The following is a 17,655-nucleotide window of genomic DNA, read 5'->3' as shown; positions in this document are numbered from 1 at the left end:
AACGCGAATACGGCTTTTGAAAAATTGTACATTAAGCCGCCACGGTGATTTAGTGGTTATCAATTATATAGTGGTTAGTAGTTAGCGGTGCTCGACTGCTGGCCCACAGCTCACGTGATCGAATCCCGGCTGCGGCGCACGAATTACGAATTACGAATGTAGGCGAAAATGTTTGAGGTCCGTGTACTTAGATTTAGGTGCACGTTAAAGAACCCCAGGTGGTCGAAATTTCTGGAGCCCTCCACTACGGTGTCTCTCATAATCATATCGGGCTTTTGGGACGTTAAAACTCAACAATTATTATGAAACTTGTACATCACCAGAGAGGAGGGACTACTAAAAAAATGACGCTGCTTCTATTCAAACTTGGGAAGCCGCTTATTCGCGTTTTCCTCGAATCCACGGCCTAATTACATCGCTTCGTCATGCATGTAAATGAACACACGTTATTTGTACAACGTATTCTTTAATTCCACTTATAATGGAGCAGTTGATGAGTTGCAGTTTCGACGCGTGTTCTGGCCCTGTAGTCCGCACGAGCGCACAGGCGAGTCAGAGTGCCACTTCGACATGGAACCTCTAAGCACTTCTAGCAGTGGAAAGACGTTAGGTTTTCCTTGAATCAGAAGCCTCCACCACCATCTTCGGTGCCCGGGGCACGAATTCTTCTGATAAGGCCGGTGTTTCCATCGAGCTGAATGTAGTCACCTACACAGAAATAAAGCAAAAATTCGTCATATATTTCTGTATACATTGGAAGGGCAACTCTGCGGAATTGATATTTCTTGTGTCCGCAACATACTTGACGAAATTACGCCTTCGAGATTTGAAAACTTACTTCAGTGAAGTTCCAAATATTCGTTCTCAATGCATTGCACTTGTTTTTCTCTGTTCGTTTTAATCATAACCATTTTCAAGTCGTTACTCATTGAAGCTTTTATAACGGCCGCATTCTCCGATCGCATAGTGTTCTGTAAAGTTGGCTAATGATTCCACAACAGAAGCTTACAGCCACTTTTTTATATTGCCCGGCTAATTGTTAACCTTCCGCTTAGTTAAATTGCCCATATACATGAGCGTAGGAGATATATATTGACAAGAAGAGATGACAAGATTCAGCGCAGAGGCTTATAGCCAGCCTTTCTTAACGCACGTTCTAAAGGAGCGAAACATTCCATCATTTTGTAGTTGCATGTAATGTTTCGTGCACAGAAAACTTCGGTGTCACCTGATTGCGCTTATACCACTACTAATGCACTTAACACTGTCTGTAGATTGCGGTACCTAATTATACACATTTCTCGTACACCAAGAAGAAAGGGCTTTGTTACATTAAACAAGGTGGCAATCACAAAGTCAGTGTACTCTGCGTCTAACGCGATTACGTGAGTTTGTGGATTCATGTCCCGTCACGCACTGGAAGCCCATAATTCTTGAATAAATGTGCGAGATAGGGGATGCGGCCCGGTGTTCAGCAAAACTACAATCAATTGACGATAAATTGGTTCTAAAACGAATTCGTGATGACGTACCAGAATTAAGCATAGACGTGATGCCTTCGACACCAACGACGCATGGAAGGCCGTATTCACGGGCAACGACAGCACCTGAAAAACACAATGTAGGTACACCCTGTCCTAACACATTACAAATGATGATGAAGAAAAATTGCACAGTTTCGCTCGACAGGCTGCGCAGTAAAGTGGTAACAAAGTATTGATTAGTAAACTACACGAACTATAACTAAAAGATTCATTGGCAACGTAATCTTCTCTAAACATTGCATAATATATCTGCGAGGCGTCACGTTGCCGCGTGCAAACAAGAATAAAGGTGAATGGATAAGCACAAACGCCAGCGTTCACAAAACTGACATCAGGGGCGCCTCCTGGCTCTAGGAGCTCTAGAACATACCCTATCCCTCTCTTCGGCACTTCACTGCGCTGCGCCTACAAAGCTTGGCACACCTCGTGCCCTCTAACAGTAGTATCGTGCTAAGACAGGAAGAATCAAGGTGCAAGGTATCGTGGCCCTGCCCTTAATTCGTATTCGTAAACTAGCTCCGCAGCACGCCCATGCGCCATCGCACTTGTGAGAGAATTACGAAAACAGGAAGTGCACCTCAATTTTTTTATATTTTTCATATCGAAATAAAAACGTGATCATGAGCAGTAACGCCAGTATTTATTAGTTTCCACCTCGCTGTTCAATCAAAGTATTTGGAATCCACCTATGTAGGCCTATACTCGTTTGATGGTCTCATGCGAAGCAATCAGGGGCGTAGCCAGGATGGGGGTGTGGTTGCCCCCCCCCCCCCCCCGAAATGCTTCGATTTAGCATGTGTGTATGTACACGCACATGTCTACATAAAGTGTAGTAGAACCCCCCCCCCTAAAAAATTTGGACGCAGTCTCTTAGTAATCACGGCTGAGCCCCTTTGTGCAACAATGGTATCAAACCATACCGATTGTAGCAGCAGCTTGATCGGGCAGTTTTAAATGCCAATCATTTATTATCGAAACAACATCACTTTGAGTGTGTTTATAGCTATATGTACGTCAACGATTTTGTGCGCTCGTGGCCGTTGCATTACTAAATATTTACTAAAATTGGTGTCACGAGACAAGAGTGTATGCCAAACATAAATGACAGGGCGTGATGTGAGACTTGCTTGGTGCGCTCCCAGCCGCTTCACTAACTTGATATGTATTGAGATTGGCATGGCATGACATCAGTGTATGACGAACATCAATTGCTGTTAATACATTACTTATACCAGCAATTACGTTTAATTAACACGGTATATAGCATGGTACTCAAAAGAGTGCACATGCATGAATGAATGAAAAAGATGCGATAGTGAACGACTTGTCATGAAAAGAATGCCTCGGTTTGTTTAAAAGTGAAAAAGGGGATCTACGCAGCTCATCGCCGACTGCTTCGCATTAAATCGATTTTCACAGTGCGAGAGATCTCCCGGATTTTTTTTATTGTTCTTATAACATCAATGCCAGCTCACAAAAAATTCGAATAATGACTTTTATTCACCAGTTTATAGTGAAGAGGCTATGCATTTTTAGCTTCATACCAATTTCTCACACCTACGACGATCGCAGTTTTCGCACTCACCGTGAGAAAGCGGTCCTCCAAGTTCGGTCACGACTCCGGCCAGCAGGGGGAAGTACGGCGTCCAGCCGGTGTCAGTAGCCGTCGTTACCAGTATCTCGTCTTTCTGTGCGGAAAAATAGTTTACTCACACAACAGTATTGAAAGTTTGGCTTGTTAATAAGGCAGCATCTTTGGTAAAGAGCGAAAACGACGCTGGTCCGTGTCCCTTCTCCTTTACTCCGTCTTTGTCGTTTTCGCACTGTACCAAACATCGCTCACAGAATCAAGGCGATCGCGGCATTTGCAGTGGATTTTCTAGCACAGGCAGCAACAGTTGACGCGTCGGCAATGTTACGACTTCGATATCGCTCATCATATATGCCTAGTGAAACTCACGCGCGAGAAGTGCTAGAAGGGAACATGAAAAGGCAGACACATGCTAAGAACTCTTCAAGTGCTACCAGTGTTCTGCCTTTGTCTTCGTGTTATACCGAATGCAACTTAATTAACATTCCATACCTGAGTAACCGAATGCAACTTACTTAATTAACATTGCATACCTGAGTAACCTAATATTGTGACGTTACCTGAATGAGGTGTGCGTCGTCGAACGTGTGTGCTACGCGAACTCTGCCTTCAACAAAGCCCTGAGACATCGGGCTTCCTGAAAGAACGAGAGAGAGCATGCAGCGAATGAAAAAGCAGCTTTTCTCTTGGTAGTGAGGCGTCGCATAGTAGTTTAAATCTGAGAGCAATTATATATTCTAGGGTGCCTAGAAGTGCACGTGTAATGTTGTCGTCAAAATTATTAAGTAATAATCACAAATTGCTAGTGAGCGTAAGAACTTCAAATGCATATTATACGTCAGAAATTATATCTGAAAGGCGTGTGCCAAAGTGCAATTTATGTTCATACACAGCCTACAAATTGCACATGAAGCCATTAGTAAATAAGCTATGCTGGATTGAAATTGTAACGTATGTCAGGGTCAACTGTAAACGCCTGCAGGATGCCCCTTTTTATTGCTAAGGCGTAATGCTATGTATACTTAAAATTCAATAACATCCTTGTGATGTTCACAGGTTAAGATAGCTTAGTGAAAAATGACTTACATGGCCAATATTTTTTTTATTTTGATTTATTTATAGGATAGTGCAGACGCATTGAGCGGTCCAAGCAGGAGTGGTTACATATACATTCAACTGAACATTATACATTGTACACATTATACATTGTACATTGTGCGCAGTCAGATCCGTGCAACAACAACAAAAAAGGCAAAGCAAATCGCCATGCATTGTAATAGACACAACAAAGGCAGAATGTATATACACACATACAGTAATCATAAACTACAGTAGGTATGGTAACATACAGTAAATACAGCAGGTATGGCTACATCAAAACTAAACGACATACTACTACTTCTATTTAATCATTCGCTCTATTAGTTCAGCACTATGCAACCATGTCAATGAAAGGGCATTCCACTCGTTTATCGTACGTGGAAAAAATGAAAATTTAAACGCATTGGTTCTGGTGCTGAAGGGCGTAAGACACTCAGCATGACGATGCCTCGTTTCTCGGGTTAAGAGGGGTGGTATGTATTCATCTGGATTTAAAGCTAATTTTCTGTGTTTTTGCTGAAAAAGAAACTTCAGTCTCTGTATCTGACGCCGTAGCTGCAATGTTTGGATACCATGTTCACACACAAATTGTTGGAGAGTGAGTTTTCCGATACTTCGAATAAATAAACCGTATAGCTTTTCGCTGAATCCTTTCGAGAGCATCAATGTTTTGTTTCGTATGAGGGTCCCAAACAGTAGCGGCGGATTCAAGCTTCGGTCGTATAAGTCATAAGTATGCTAATTGTTTTGCCTCAGCTGGTGCTTATTTTAATATTTCTGTCTTAGTAAGCAGAGTTTTCGGAAGGAGGACGCGGATATGTTTGATATGTGTGAATTCCATTTCAGCGTCTTTGTTATAGTGACACCTAGAGATTTCTAGTTTTTAACTTCAACAAGCGTAATTGATGCAAGCGAGTACGGAAAGGAAATACAATAGCTCTTTCTGATTATTTTCATGAAAAGTTTTCTTGGCATTGGGAACCATGTCTCATTGCTCGCACCATTTAAGAATTTTCTGTAAATAATAAATAAGGAGTACTTGAAAATCAGAACATTTAACCTCATTAAACAACACACAGTCATCAGCAGAAAGTCTGATACAAAGCGGCTCGTTAATTACATGAACGATATAATTTATGTGCATAGAAAACAACAATGACCAAAGGACACTTCCTTGTGGCACACCAGAAGTCACTCGTAGCTGCCTTGAGCAATGACCATCAATACACACAAATTGCACTCTGTCCCTTAAGTATGCTGCAACCCAAGAACTAATAAAATCTGGTAAGCCTAGTGCCTGAAGCTTTAAGATTAGTTTAGAATGACATGCAAGGTCAAAAGCTTTCCTTAAGTCCAGGAAAATAACATCGATCTGACCTGATTTGTCTAGAACCGAGGCTAAGCTATGCTCGACTTTTGTCAACTGGGTGACTGTAGAGAGCCCCTTTTTAAAACCATGTTGAAACGGAGTTATTTTACTATTGTAAGCTAAAAGCTTGTTTATGTAATTCGCGATGACACGCTCCAGCATTTTGCAACATGATGACGTCAAAGAGATCGGTCGAAAGTTTATTAATAGCATGCTGTATCCTTTCTTCAAGGCGGGAACGATTCGAGCTGATTACCAATCAACAGGAATGTCAGCTGATGACAAGGAAGCACGGAAAATAACAACGCGATATTTTGAAAGCACTTCGGCATAACGACGAAGGGAGGAGTTTGGTATATTATCAGGCCCAGGCGACAATTTTATCTTTAAATTCAGCAACATAGAAACAACACCAGCTTCTGAAATTAGGATGGTATTTTCATGCAGCCTATTACGGCTCTGACGTAACGGTTCAGCTTGACTAGAAAAAACACTGTGAAAGTATTCATTGAACCTCTCAGCTATACTGCCTTTATCCTCAATAGTCACGCCCTCACACGTAATTCGATCAACTCCCTTTTTTTGTGTGGTAAGGTATTGCCAAAACTTTTCGGGGGAGATTTTGATGAAATTAGGAAATGTATAACTGAAGTAATGTTGCTGTACATTATAGATTACCTCATTCAACCTCGCTAGTGCAATTTTCACTGTATTGTTGTTTGATTTAGCCCGTTTTAGTCTTTTAAATTTTCGTTTGAGGTGTTATCCAACGATTATTTTTGCGCGTTTTTTTTTTAAATTCTGTTCGGAACGAAATTTTCAAGACAGTACGCGCATAAGGACCTACATGAGTCTCAGAGTACCTCAACGTTATGTCCTTGAAAATTGTCTAGGTTATGAAGCAGATAATCCATAATACTTTCATGACAAGCCCGATAGAAGTCTTTAATCAAAACTGGAGTACTAATTGTTTTTTGTACCTCAAGAGAAAACGTAAGACGCACCATATGGTGGTCAGAGATACCTTCTTCAACGGATGTATTGTAATTTTCAATTGAACGGCTATTAAAGATAAGATCTAGTAGTGAAGAAGGATTAATTTGAACGCGAGTTGGTCGATTTACAATCTGGTGAACGTCAGCACTCAGCATAATGTCGGCGACGTAATCAACGTGCCCACGTGTGTTACTATTCGAGTATGGGCGATTCTAATCAACGTTTAGAGGGAAAAAATCCCCAGTTATAATGGTTTTGTCATCATGAAAACGCGCCACATGATCACACAGATGATTCCAAAATTCATGGGGTTAATCGGGTTCCCGATAAACCGCAATCAGAACTATACAGCGCTGCCTACATGATAACTTTAACGTGATGATTACTTCATTATCAACTTGTTGCGTCAGCAACGCCGGTATATTTCTTTTCACAAGTACGGCAACTCCACCTCCGCGCGAACATCGATATTTTCGAAAAACCTTATATGAGGGTGAGAAAACACTTGCGTCATCAATATCAGTGTGACGCTGCGCGCATTTATGTTCAAGAGATGAAAGTCAGAGCTTTGAAACTGGTTACGTGATTTTGACGTAATATCATGCAGTTGCCCTCAAAGGATAAGGCTCTCTACTTTCGGGGTCCTTGTGACAGTCGAAAAATCTAACTACTACATTTAATATTATGAATAATACCACACCACAGCTTTGTATCCCAGCGGATGCTTTAAAACGGTGTTTTTACACCGCTAAATTTAAGCTAGGTTTATCGGCAATATATGGAACGCTACGGACGTTGATTTGTTTCCGTGTTGCTTGCACCTTGTAATTAAGTGTTACAATAACGAACACATCAGCTCATGCTCCTTACAGAAGTAAATGCAGGAATAATAGTTGATTTTTTTTATTTTCCTTAGTTTGTATAACTGCGAAAATTGCTCATTGAACATGCAAACACGAATGGGTCAGCTTTTACGCAATTCAAATGTACTTGTTAGTCGCGCTGGAATTGAATAAAGTGAACTTACCTTTAATTTCGAAGTCGCCTTCAACATGTCTTTTAGCCCGCTCGATCTAACAGACGAGAAAAAGAAATTGATAAAAAATACGAGTAATGCTACACCGTGCCAAATATTATTGACCTGGACACACATATAAACCACCTAAACCGGTAGCTCTGCCCGATGACGTTGTAACAGTAAGGCGATTTCATTAAAACCCAAATGTTACCGTGCAGAAAGTACTCGGTTGTTTAATAAAAAAATTATGCTGTTCAAGAAGGACAAAATAAAAGTGAAATTCACTTCTGTAATATGATCGCCTGCGTCGAGACACAAATAGCGTGAAAATACTCTCCGGTATGCTTGTAGAAGTTTAAAGAGTTCGCAGTGCAAAGACAAATTTATTTGGTTAGAGCTGCATCAGGTGGTTTGCGTTACATGTGCTATTATGTGCTTTTTTGTGGACTCGTTCGCCTGTTATTGTTAGACAGCGCATATCAGCCATTAAAATAGACTTGTAAGACGGAATCAAGTTTTTTTTATATTTGTTGATGAGAACAGGATTAGAGTGAAACTGAAGAACGACAGTGCTCTTGTTGTAACCAACATTCGCCGACATTAGCCATGATTGACTCAGCACTGGCCCAAGATAGCAATCACGTAGCCGCATGCAGGCAACATTATCCATTAATCAGCCAACGTTACCTAGTACTAGCTGATAATAGCCGTGGCACGGTCATGATTAGCCAAAATTCACCCTCACGTAGCTACCATTATCCTCCCTTAGGTGACATTAGCCATAATTTAGCCAACTCTGGCCAGCATTAGACACCACTAAAGCGGTATTCACACGCAGGACAAAGCCTCGGGGGATGAAGGTGGAGCCTAGTGGCGTCAGCTCGCGAGGAGAATCCCCCACAAATGTCAGCCACACAGACGGACGAGGCGAAAGGAGGGGGACCAGTGTTACAAGACTGACCTGGTGGCTTCTACCACCCGTTTCACCAGCTGCTGACGGCTTGCTGTGGACTAGACACCCACTGCCGCTATCTGCAGGAGCAAGTGTAACAATGTGGCCAAACAAGAGCCCGAAATTCCCCTATATCCACCACCGCCGGGGGATCGTTTGTCCTGTCGGAGAAAAGATCCCCGCCTCCACCGAGGAGACGCGAGGTAGGTCGCGCCCGCTCACTAATCCGTGACGTCGCAGTCACGTTATCCGCAATCCCCCCATGTCTCCCGCGGATTTGTCCCTCGTGCGAACACCCCTTAACGAGCTCTGACAGTACACGAGTAAAAACAGTCGACGAGGACACCATCGCTTAGCCTTTGTCGTTCAGTCTCGGCTGCCTAATAATAGCAGGAACTTCGCTCAGATATTCTGTCATATACAGAGTTGAGAATGACGTTACCGTTAGAACACCTAACATTAGACATGAGGCCCAGGCATTTGATCACAGGGCCATAAACAAAATTGGGCAGATGTTACACGCTTCTTGAACAAGAAGGCGAGAGCCTGGCTGCACTCATGTGAGGCAAGCCAGGAGCAACGAGAAAGCTTATATTTCTCATTAAATTTCTACTTATAACGCCTTATGTGAGCACTTTTCTTCTTGCGTGCATTTTTCAAAATGTGTGCAGATTTTAGCGGACCACCTACAACCCCAACTTTGTTGGGGTTGTAGGTGGTCATGATGACGATTATGGTGATGAATGATTGCTGTGCCTTTTGTAATGGGTGGAAAGCTTTAAACCACCCGCTTGTTCCGCAAATCGCATGACACGCAATTACAGACGTTTTAGCTTGTCCCTGTATACTGAACGTACCGTGTAACCGGAACACTGGATTTCGTTTACCGTGCAACCGGAACGCATGAAATCATTGGAAGCGAAATTCAACGATCGAGATCGACTATGGTAAAAATTTTGCAGTGGCTTAGCTCGGCTATGCCAGGATATACGTAGCGTTAACAAAGGTTCAGCTGATAATTCTCAGCTTTCCAGATTGTCTAAGATTATTAGCCTTCTTCTGTTCATTCTTCGTACGCTGAACCTCTAATTGCCAAGCAATTACTTCGGGATCCAATGAGATAAGCTTCTCCGCTCTTCTGCGCCGTCGAGCAGCATTTGCGCTCTCCTTCTCCATGGCCTTACCCACCTGCAAACGCCAGTCAGAGGCGCTATCAAGCGGCCCCAATGCAGTGTCAGACGGCGACTGCGCAGCAAAAGCGAATAGCTGCGCGCACGCCGGTGCCGCTGTGTCTATGGCTACGACGTCACTCCTCTCGAATGCGGCGCAGACCAGCAGCGGCGAGCCGCGCGCAGCGGTGGCGGAGTCCGCGCGCGCCGGCGCCAGCGTGTCTGCCGGGCCTACGACGTCACTCCTCCAGAACGCGCAGACCAGCAGCGGCGAGCTGCGCGCGGCGATCTCGGAGAGCGCGTGAGATGCCGTGACCCAGCTGTGTGACATCACTGATCCTCGCGCATGTGCAGCACGGCTCATGACCATCCACGCGAAATCGGCTTCGGCTAGGCAAGTGTAGCTAACGCTACAAAAAAAGCCAGGCGTAGCTTGCACCAATTGCGCGAGGCTAAAGGCACAGCGGAGCTCATCGGTTTCTTGCTGGTCCTGGCAATATGAAGTGATGCCATGGTATATGAAGTAATGCCAAGGGATTCCAAGTTCCAGTCCAGTCCAGCACAGTCCCTTCTCGCCGTTTCAGCCGTATTACGTCGTGGGCTACTTTAAACCAGTCGAGTCCAACAGACTGCTTGGCAGCGCACCGCGATTCCCGGTAAGCGGCTTCCTCATTAGCAGCGCGAACATCCTCGGTCTCCCCATGCCTGCGTATCGTATGGCGCCACCGCGCGCTGCCGCCATGCGTCGGCTTTATACAGAACGAAGGAGCGTATGCGCAGCTGGCCGTAGCGTCACGCCTGACCGCGACCGAGCAGTGGTGCGCGGTGCCCAGGCAGGCGGGCTGAAGGCGGAGCAGTGTATCGGCTAGCGAAGCAGGCGCACAGCTGTGCACCTGGTTGCTAGGCAACGCGTGGTGACATATTCGAGGCGCCGAGTTTTTTTTTTTTTCTCGTTGAACAGAAAACGGCCGGCTTTAACAGCTCCGCTGTTAAAAGAAGAATGATCTGTCCGCAAGAAAGTTCAAATACGGGTCGTGTAAATACGGCTTACGCTCAATACGCATTTGTTAAGCGTCCGTTCAAACGCTTCATACGTAATCAACATGCTTTTTTTCAATCTATGCGATGCGGTTTATACGTGTGCAAGTGAGATTGCGCGATTAAGCAATCTTAGCTTTCAACGGAGTTGTGATTATGAATCGTGTTCCGGATCTGCTACTTTTTCTATTGATACGTCGAGAAGAAAGCGATAGTACAACGGCATACTTTCGTACGCCAACGCAAATAAATTATTTCCAAAGAGCCAAATGTCTTCTTCGCTTTAGAACAGCATGAAGACACAAATAACTCGTTTAGAGTAACGTGGTTACGTTCTTTTTTTTTATAGGCAGTGGGCAGCAGACCCTTCACGGCCTATATTTAAGGAAGAGGGCAGATGGATCCAAATAACCGCAACCCCTTCCCTTTCTTGAAAGAGGGCCTTACGAGAAGCGGGGCCAAAACTGGTGGCAAAATCGTATGTGAGTCCGTGCTCTCCTATTAGTGTTTTTTTATATTTTATCGCCGTTTTCTTTTCTATTTTATCACCAACACTGTGGCACACTCTCCGACACATTCGGGACAGTAAAAACAATGCACAGCGTTTCAGTACACGATTCCACGGCGCTCATTTGGCGGCAATTCAACCTGAGCTCCTACTACACTTCCTACCATAAATTTTATTGACGCCGCTGATCTTGCAAACAGACTAAATAAGGAATCAAGTTTCATTGCCACATTGTCAGCCATTCTGGCGCGGAATTGAAAAAGACAACTCACCGGCTTCGGTATGCCCACAAAGATGGATGCATACTGGCACTTGTCGGCTTCCGCGTGAATTTTCTGGCGCCGCTGAGCCCTTCGAAACCAGAGGCGCAGCGTTAATAAGGAAAGCATTGAAAAGCCCACTTGAGAGATCTAATATTTGCTACTCAATAATTTTAAGTTACGTACAACAAGAATCGACTGGTGTACGCCCTTTTTCACATTTGCAGGCACCAACTGAAGTCGAAACAGTGTCCCCTTTGATCGAGGAATGTTCGCACGCCCGTTACAATAACTAGCTCGGGGATAGTGTTCCGTACATCGAAAACTGGATCTCTCGCAACTCCTTATCACAAAACTCTGCTATTAGGTAGCCTGATGTTCTCATTTAATTAAAATTGTGGCAAAGCATGTGTAATACAATTATATAGGTATACGTTTGCTCTTGAACAGCTTGTCTAGAATTACAGTAGATTGTGACTCACGTTTTCATAGTCTTTCCCGATTTCTAAGCTATCGGGAAAATAAGACGGTGCACATTTCGATGGAATCATCACTTTACAAGGCAATTTCAATTATTTATGATCGCTACTGCTTTCCGTACCACATGCCATGACGATCGGACCCTGTGTGTTATCATTATTAATAATACTATAATTACTGCTTAAAGCAAGTGTACTGTCATGCTTAACTACCACAGAGTCATATTAGTAATCACCATTAATATTTTACTTCAGCAAAAAGTTTGCTGGAATACAAGCTGGCCGGGCGTCTGTGTGAACAGACTAAGGTGTGAGGGTAGCCTGTTTTGTACGGAACCTTGAGCAACACGTCCAACGATGACAGTATATGCAAGAGGTGACCGCAGTTTTCTGTAGAATGTGGTAGCGCACATGATGTATGCAATATTCTCTACATCTGTATTAAAAAGACCATCCTGGGTAAACGAATAAATGCTACGTGAAAAAAGTCATGTTATGTGCTAAACGAAATTTGATCTTTCTCTCATTTAAAAGGTAGGAAAATGTTGTGTTATCTCCATTCCTCACTTGAGAACAAGCTCCGGCGATCTTGTCCTGAGAAGGACGCCAATCTCTTCGTAGGTCAGGAAGAACAGCAGCTCAGGTGAAGGCAGTCTACACTCTTGCACCATGCGCTGTGACAGCTGATGGCACAGCAGTCGTAGTTGGTGGACAACGCGGACTGCTGACGACTGCAAAGTGGAAATATCAAAACATTACCAAATATCCAACGCCACGGAACATAACAAACGGTAACTTCATCAGTATCCCTCAGTGCAGGCACATTCTGCATCAGACACTCTCGGTGCCACTTATAGCTTATCGCTTATACAGAAATACTAGATATTCACGTAAGAACATGCACGCGCGTTGAAAGTATAAATCTAAGGTTCAAAGTAGAAATATCGTTTTTCATTCCCTGGCGTGGCTTACGGATGTGGATAGAAAGTGTGATTAGGGCTTTCTAGCAACACAGGTATTCTTTATAGAGATAAAAGCATAATAAGTACAAAGGTAATACAGCGCTTCTCAAGTCAGTTACTTACTCTGTATAAAACCGCAGGCATGATATTTTACATCATATGAAATCAGACGCATTCTCAGCCGTCTCTAAGCAAAGGTTGTTGCTGAAAAGTTTCAGGAGCACGACAGTCTCTAGGCCTTATTATCAACATTCAGAATGGCTTTTTGGATTGGTATTGAGGTGCAATGAGCCACAAAAGTGAGTGATGACAGGACCCACCTACATCGATTATCTAAGACGCTGTCAAGCACTTTTGAAGTGTTTCTATTCAATCAGTGAGTCATAAAACTTCTTCCTGTGCTAGGAGCGATGTGTCCTGTCAGCCCATCAAGATGGTCCTCAGTCGGTGCAGAAGTGGACCTTTTGAACTATTGCTGTTGCCCGTACTCCTATTGCTGGTGCCCGTGCTCCGGCAGACTATTCCACTTTTACTAGCTACAAGTCTCTGATGGTGAGTCTGTGCGGAAATCCAAAAATATGGGCTCGATGCATAGGCCGGCAAGCTCACTCATGAGTCGGAAAACTCGCGCACTCTCAGCTTGCATGTGGTCCCTTGAAACGAGCGAACGCCACAGCAGCTTGCCCTAGTAAGTTACGTAAGTCTACAAAAGTCGTCTATTTCCTTTTCTTTCGTGGTTTACATATACGCATGTAATTCTTTCTGGTCGAATCTTGTTATTTTCTTCACATTTGACTAATACAATGACACCCCACTGAGGTGCTTAGCGGTTGTCGAGCTGTGCTATAATTGAAAGTTGAGCGAATTGAAGCACACATGAAGAACTTTCAATCACAGCATCACTCTCATTACGATGTTAGAAAACATACCTTTGCCGCTTCGCGCGCTTCCACAGCAGCTCGCGCCTTAGGTGCCACCAGCTTCAACAACGTCCTGCAATAACAAGTCAGTGTGCAGCTGGATATATTAGTGCAATATCAGTGAAATTATGGCTTTTAGTAGAGCGAAACGCTCTACTGAACAGGGTTGCGAGGTTTGGCTACTTTGCGCCAATTTGGCTATTTTTTTAGGTTGGTGGTGGCAGAAAAAACGTCTTGGCTACTTTTTGGCTACTTTCTTGTTTCCTTCATTAGAACCAAGTTATGAATGTCCTGTGACGTCGCAGCCGCTGGCGTTCGAGTATGCATGCGGTGTCCAAACATGGTGACCAAGGCGTGTTTCCGGAAAATTGAGTTTGGCATCCGAATTGCACAAAAGAAAATACTTTCGAATACGAGGCTGAGACTCGGGGGGGGGGGGGGGGGGGGGGGGGGATTGTTGCACGGGGCTTCATTTTACAGACCGCCTATTGCTGAACGCTACTTTAAAGGAGTACTGACACGAAATTTTGGATATTTTCGGATCGTTGCTCTAAATAAAAATAAGAGTTTCGAGAACCATAAAAACAGTGTCGTAGAGCTTGGCAATGCATTGAATACATTTTCATTGCTAAAGTGAACAACATGTGCTTTAATGTAAGCAATTATTATAAGAGAGGGCTCCTGCTGCACTTATTTGTATTTTCATCGGAAAGCCTCTGTCACAAGCGAGCGTCAATAAAGCATTCAAGTACCGTCCAAGAATTGCGATTGGATACGCTGTTGAACATTCCGGACTTTAATTTTTCTTGAATAAGTTGTAATGCATGAGATTGCATTTGCAATGCGTGATCTGTTCGTTTAGTCAACGTTGTGTTAACACCATCTGAGCTATATTGTGAAGTTGTAACTGGTACCAGCCGAATGTGCATGTGTTTCTAATGTTTGTACTGCCTTAACTGAGAATATATTTCGCTGTGTTATCGACTCTCGGCTCTGACTCGGTCTTTGGACCACAACCGGCGTTCGGTGGCGCGCTAAAAGGACCAACTCGAAATTGTCCGTGCTTTGGGGGTGCGCTTCGGGGGGCCAATACGTCTGCTCTTGGAATCCGCCCGACAATTGCCATCCCCATTAACGGTTTCGCAGTTGTGTTCAACCACGCGTGGTTACTTTTGACTACCTTTACTGCCCTTGGCTCAAGTTGGCTACTTTTTTGGCTAGTTTTTCAATTTCTTGGCTATTTTTGTCTTTCCGATCTGGCAACCCTGCTACTGAAGAGTCCTAGTTCCTTAGCACCGCTGACTATTATCTGCAAGATAGGGAGCGCATAGCATTTTATAATGATCTGCGCAACGCGGAGGACACTGCCTTTTGACACTTTGACGTCCCCATGCCGAGTTCATCAGGGTTGAGAGCAGCGTTGGCGGTAACGCGTTACAAGTAACGGCGTTACAGGTAAAGCGTTACTTTTTTTCAGTAACTTAGTAACGGACTCGTTAATATTTCGGAACTGTAACGGGTAACGTACTTACGTTAAGATTTTTCGGTAACGCGAGGTGTGACAGTACTGGTTACTTTTTATTCCAATGATCTCAAGAACTCTGCACAAACTTTTTTCGTCGTCTCGTAGGAGATACTTTCGCATAGCTCTCCCCGATGTTATTTCGTCGCAGTGGTGATCTGCTGTCGGCCCGCCCACCGTTGACAAAGCGACCACGCGCGGGGTCCTTTGTTGCCGGCGGAGATTGCATTTGTGAGCAAATTTTCGAAATTTTTTAATGGATCTGTTAGTTTCGCCTACCGTGCTGTCGAGGTCCAAGTTGCCGTCGATCGTCGATGAATCGAAGTGAAATGCGGTCGTCGTAACCGTCAAAAGCCAGCTGTCGAGATTTTCTTGGCTTGCGGAGATCAAGACTCGGGGTATAGCTCAACGATGACTTCGGAAATGCATTCTCAACAACATCGCCAACTGTAGATGAACGATTGTCTCGGTACCTTTAGTGCATCATTACATCGTGCTAAGTGGGTTCAAGGAAAACCTGCGCGTTCACCAGCTTTTTCTGAAAGTGAATACAGGAGTACCACAAAGCGTGCCCGTCGAGCGCCTATTTAGCGTAGGTGCGGAGTTATTCACCAAGAAACGGGGCAAGCTGTCCGATGACAGCTCTGAAATGCAGCTGCTTCTTACATTCAGAAAGTTGCAGTTACATTAGGAGGTTGTTCGTGCAATATTTTGACACTTCTTATAAACTTTGTTTCCAAAGTTAGTTTTGCTTCTTGCTATCTTCAGCTGCGATTAGCTTGAAAGCTTTTGAATTTATGAGGAAGCGAGGCTGACCCTGAACAGCTTCACATACACAGTCGCAATTTTTTGCCGTATTTAGAGAGATTAAATTGAAAACAAATGCGCGCAAATACCTTTTGCCGGATTTATGCCATTTAAGCATTTTTGTTGCTACAAGTTGCGCATTAATTTTGTTAGTAGAAGCACGCCGTTATAATTAGTGCAAGTTTGTTCAGCGATGTTTTCTTTGCGGAGAGCATTGATGGTGACATTGATCGTCTTATATTTATTGTTACATTGAGAAAAATGGATTTACCATGTGCCACAGAGTTAGAAGCCATCAAATATAAATGTACAGGCTACTTCAGCACAATATATAGAGTATTGCCAAGGACGGCACATTTGTGCCAAGTATTCTCGTTAAATCAGTAATTTGGGCTTTATAAAATTGTTATTGTGGGTGCCTGCAGCAAAGATACAATGACTAAAATTTCTGATTATGGAGTAACGGCAGAAGTAACGTCCGTTACATTTTTTATCGGTAACGCAGGGCAGTAACACGTTCCGTTTATTGTGATAGCAATTATATGGACAGTCTCGGCTGGTTTTTGCCGTCGCCGTCGCCGGTGTCATGCACCGTATAAGTGTATATATATATATATATATATATATATATATATATATATATATATATATATATATATATATATATATATATGTCCCAAAGGAAAACAATTCATAAAAATGCTTCCGAAGCGCGGAATTGAACCAGCGACCTCTCGCTCCGCAGCGCGTGGCGCTAACAACTGCGCCAGAAAACGCAGGTGATTCAGGTAGCTCACGGCGAGCGTTATATAGAAACCGTTTACCGCAGTACTCAGAGACGGCCGGCGCTTATAAGCGTTTCTTCATTACCACCGAGATGGCGCGAGGAGCGCAACGGGCGCATTTAAAAGTCGTCGGCCAGCTCGCTCGCTTTTTCTAATATTTGCGCAGAGAGAATCTTGCCCTTCCGCTGTCTACTCGCGTAGTAGTTGCTGCCGGGGGGGCACATGTTTCTGCAGCGTAGCAGCGCGTCCATCACGGGCCGCTTTTCTTGCTATCGCTTTCATTTTTCGCCCTTGCGGCGAAACTGTGACTTTTTTTGTTAGCGTAACAAGTAACGTATTTGGTTACTTTTTTCAGGTAACGCATACAACACTTGTTGAGCGGCACGCTACCCCCTTACCTACCCACCCACAACCTCTACCTGCGCGCCTGCTCATTCCCTATCTCTCGCCTTCCTGAGTGTTCATCCTCTCTCCAAGGACACTAGCGGTAAGACGGCGCCCTCTCTCCAATACTTTCTTTCGACGCCCCACCATGGAGTGCTCGGGGCGCACTGATATTATACCGCGCTTGAACGGACCACCACGGCCACGACGACACGAGGCCGGTACAAACAGGTCACTTTTCGCATGGAGT

General features: G+C 44.0%; 2 protein-coding genes across 2 annotated transcripts in view; both read right to left on the bottom strand.

Moving 5' to 3' along the window:
• LOC119386793 (prodigiosin synthesizing transferase PigC) overlaps positions 1–17,655 on the bottom strand; it is a 283,713-nt gene that overhangs the window by 155,973 nt on the left and 110,085 nt on the right. The window lies entirely within an intron of this gene.
• LOC119386794 (putative phosphoenolpyruvate synthase) overlaps positions 475–17,655 on the bottom strand; it is a 109,608-nt gene continuing 92,427 nt past the window's right edge. Inside the window, exons 28-35 of the mRNA XM_037654066.2 lie at positions 13,917–13,980; positions 12,593–12,756; positions 11,559–11,637; positions 7,629–7,674; positions 3,696–3,772; positions 3,130–3,232; positions 1,533–1,607; positions 475–708 (exon numbers count right to left, since the gene is read on the bottom strand). Of these exons, the coding sequence (XP_037509994.2) occupies positions 623–708; positions 1,533–1,607; positions 3,130–3,232; positions 3,696–3,772; positions 7,629–7,674; positions 11,559–11,637; positions 12,593–12,756; positions 13,917–13,980 (694 nt within the window). The 3' untranslated portion in view covers positions 475–622. The remainder of the gene's footprint in view (positions 709–1,532; positions 1,608–3,129; positions 3,233–3,695; positions 3,773–7,628; positions 7,675–11,558; positions 11,638–12,592; positions 12,757–13,916; positions 13,981–17,655) is intronic.

The sequence above is a fragment of the Rhipicephalus sanguineus genome, chromosome 3, assembly GCF_013339695.2.
Source record: "Rhipicephalus sanguineus isolate Rsan-2018 chromosome 3, BIME_Rsan_1.4, whole genome shotgun sequence".
In the NCBI taxonomy this organism is placed as follows: Eukaryota; Metazoa; Arthropoda; class Arachnida; order Ixodida; family Ixodidae; genus Rhipicephalus; species Rhipicephalus sanguineus.
Note: the sequence above shows the minus strand (reverse complement) of the source record. Positions and strands in the feature narration are given on the sequence as shown.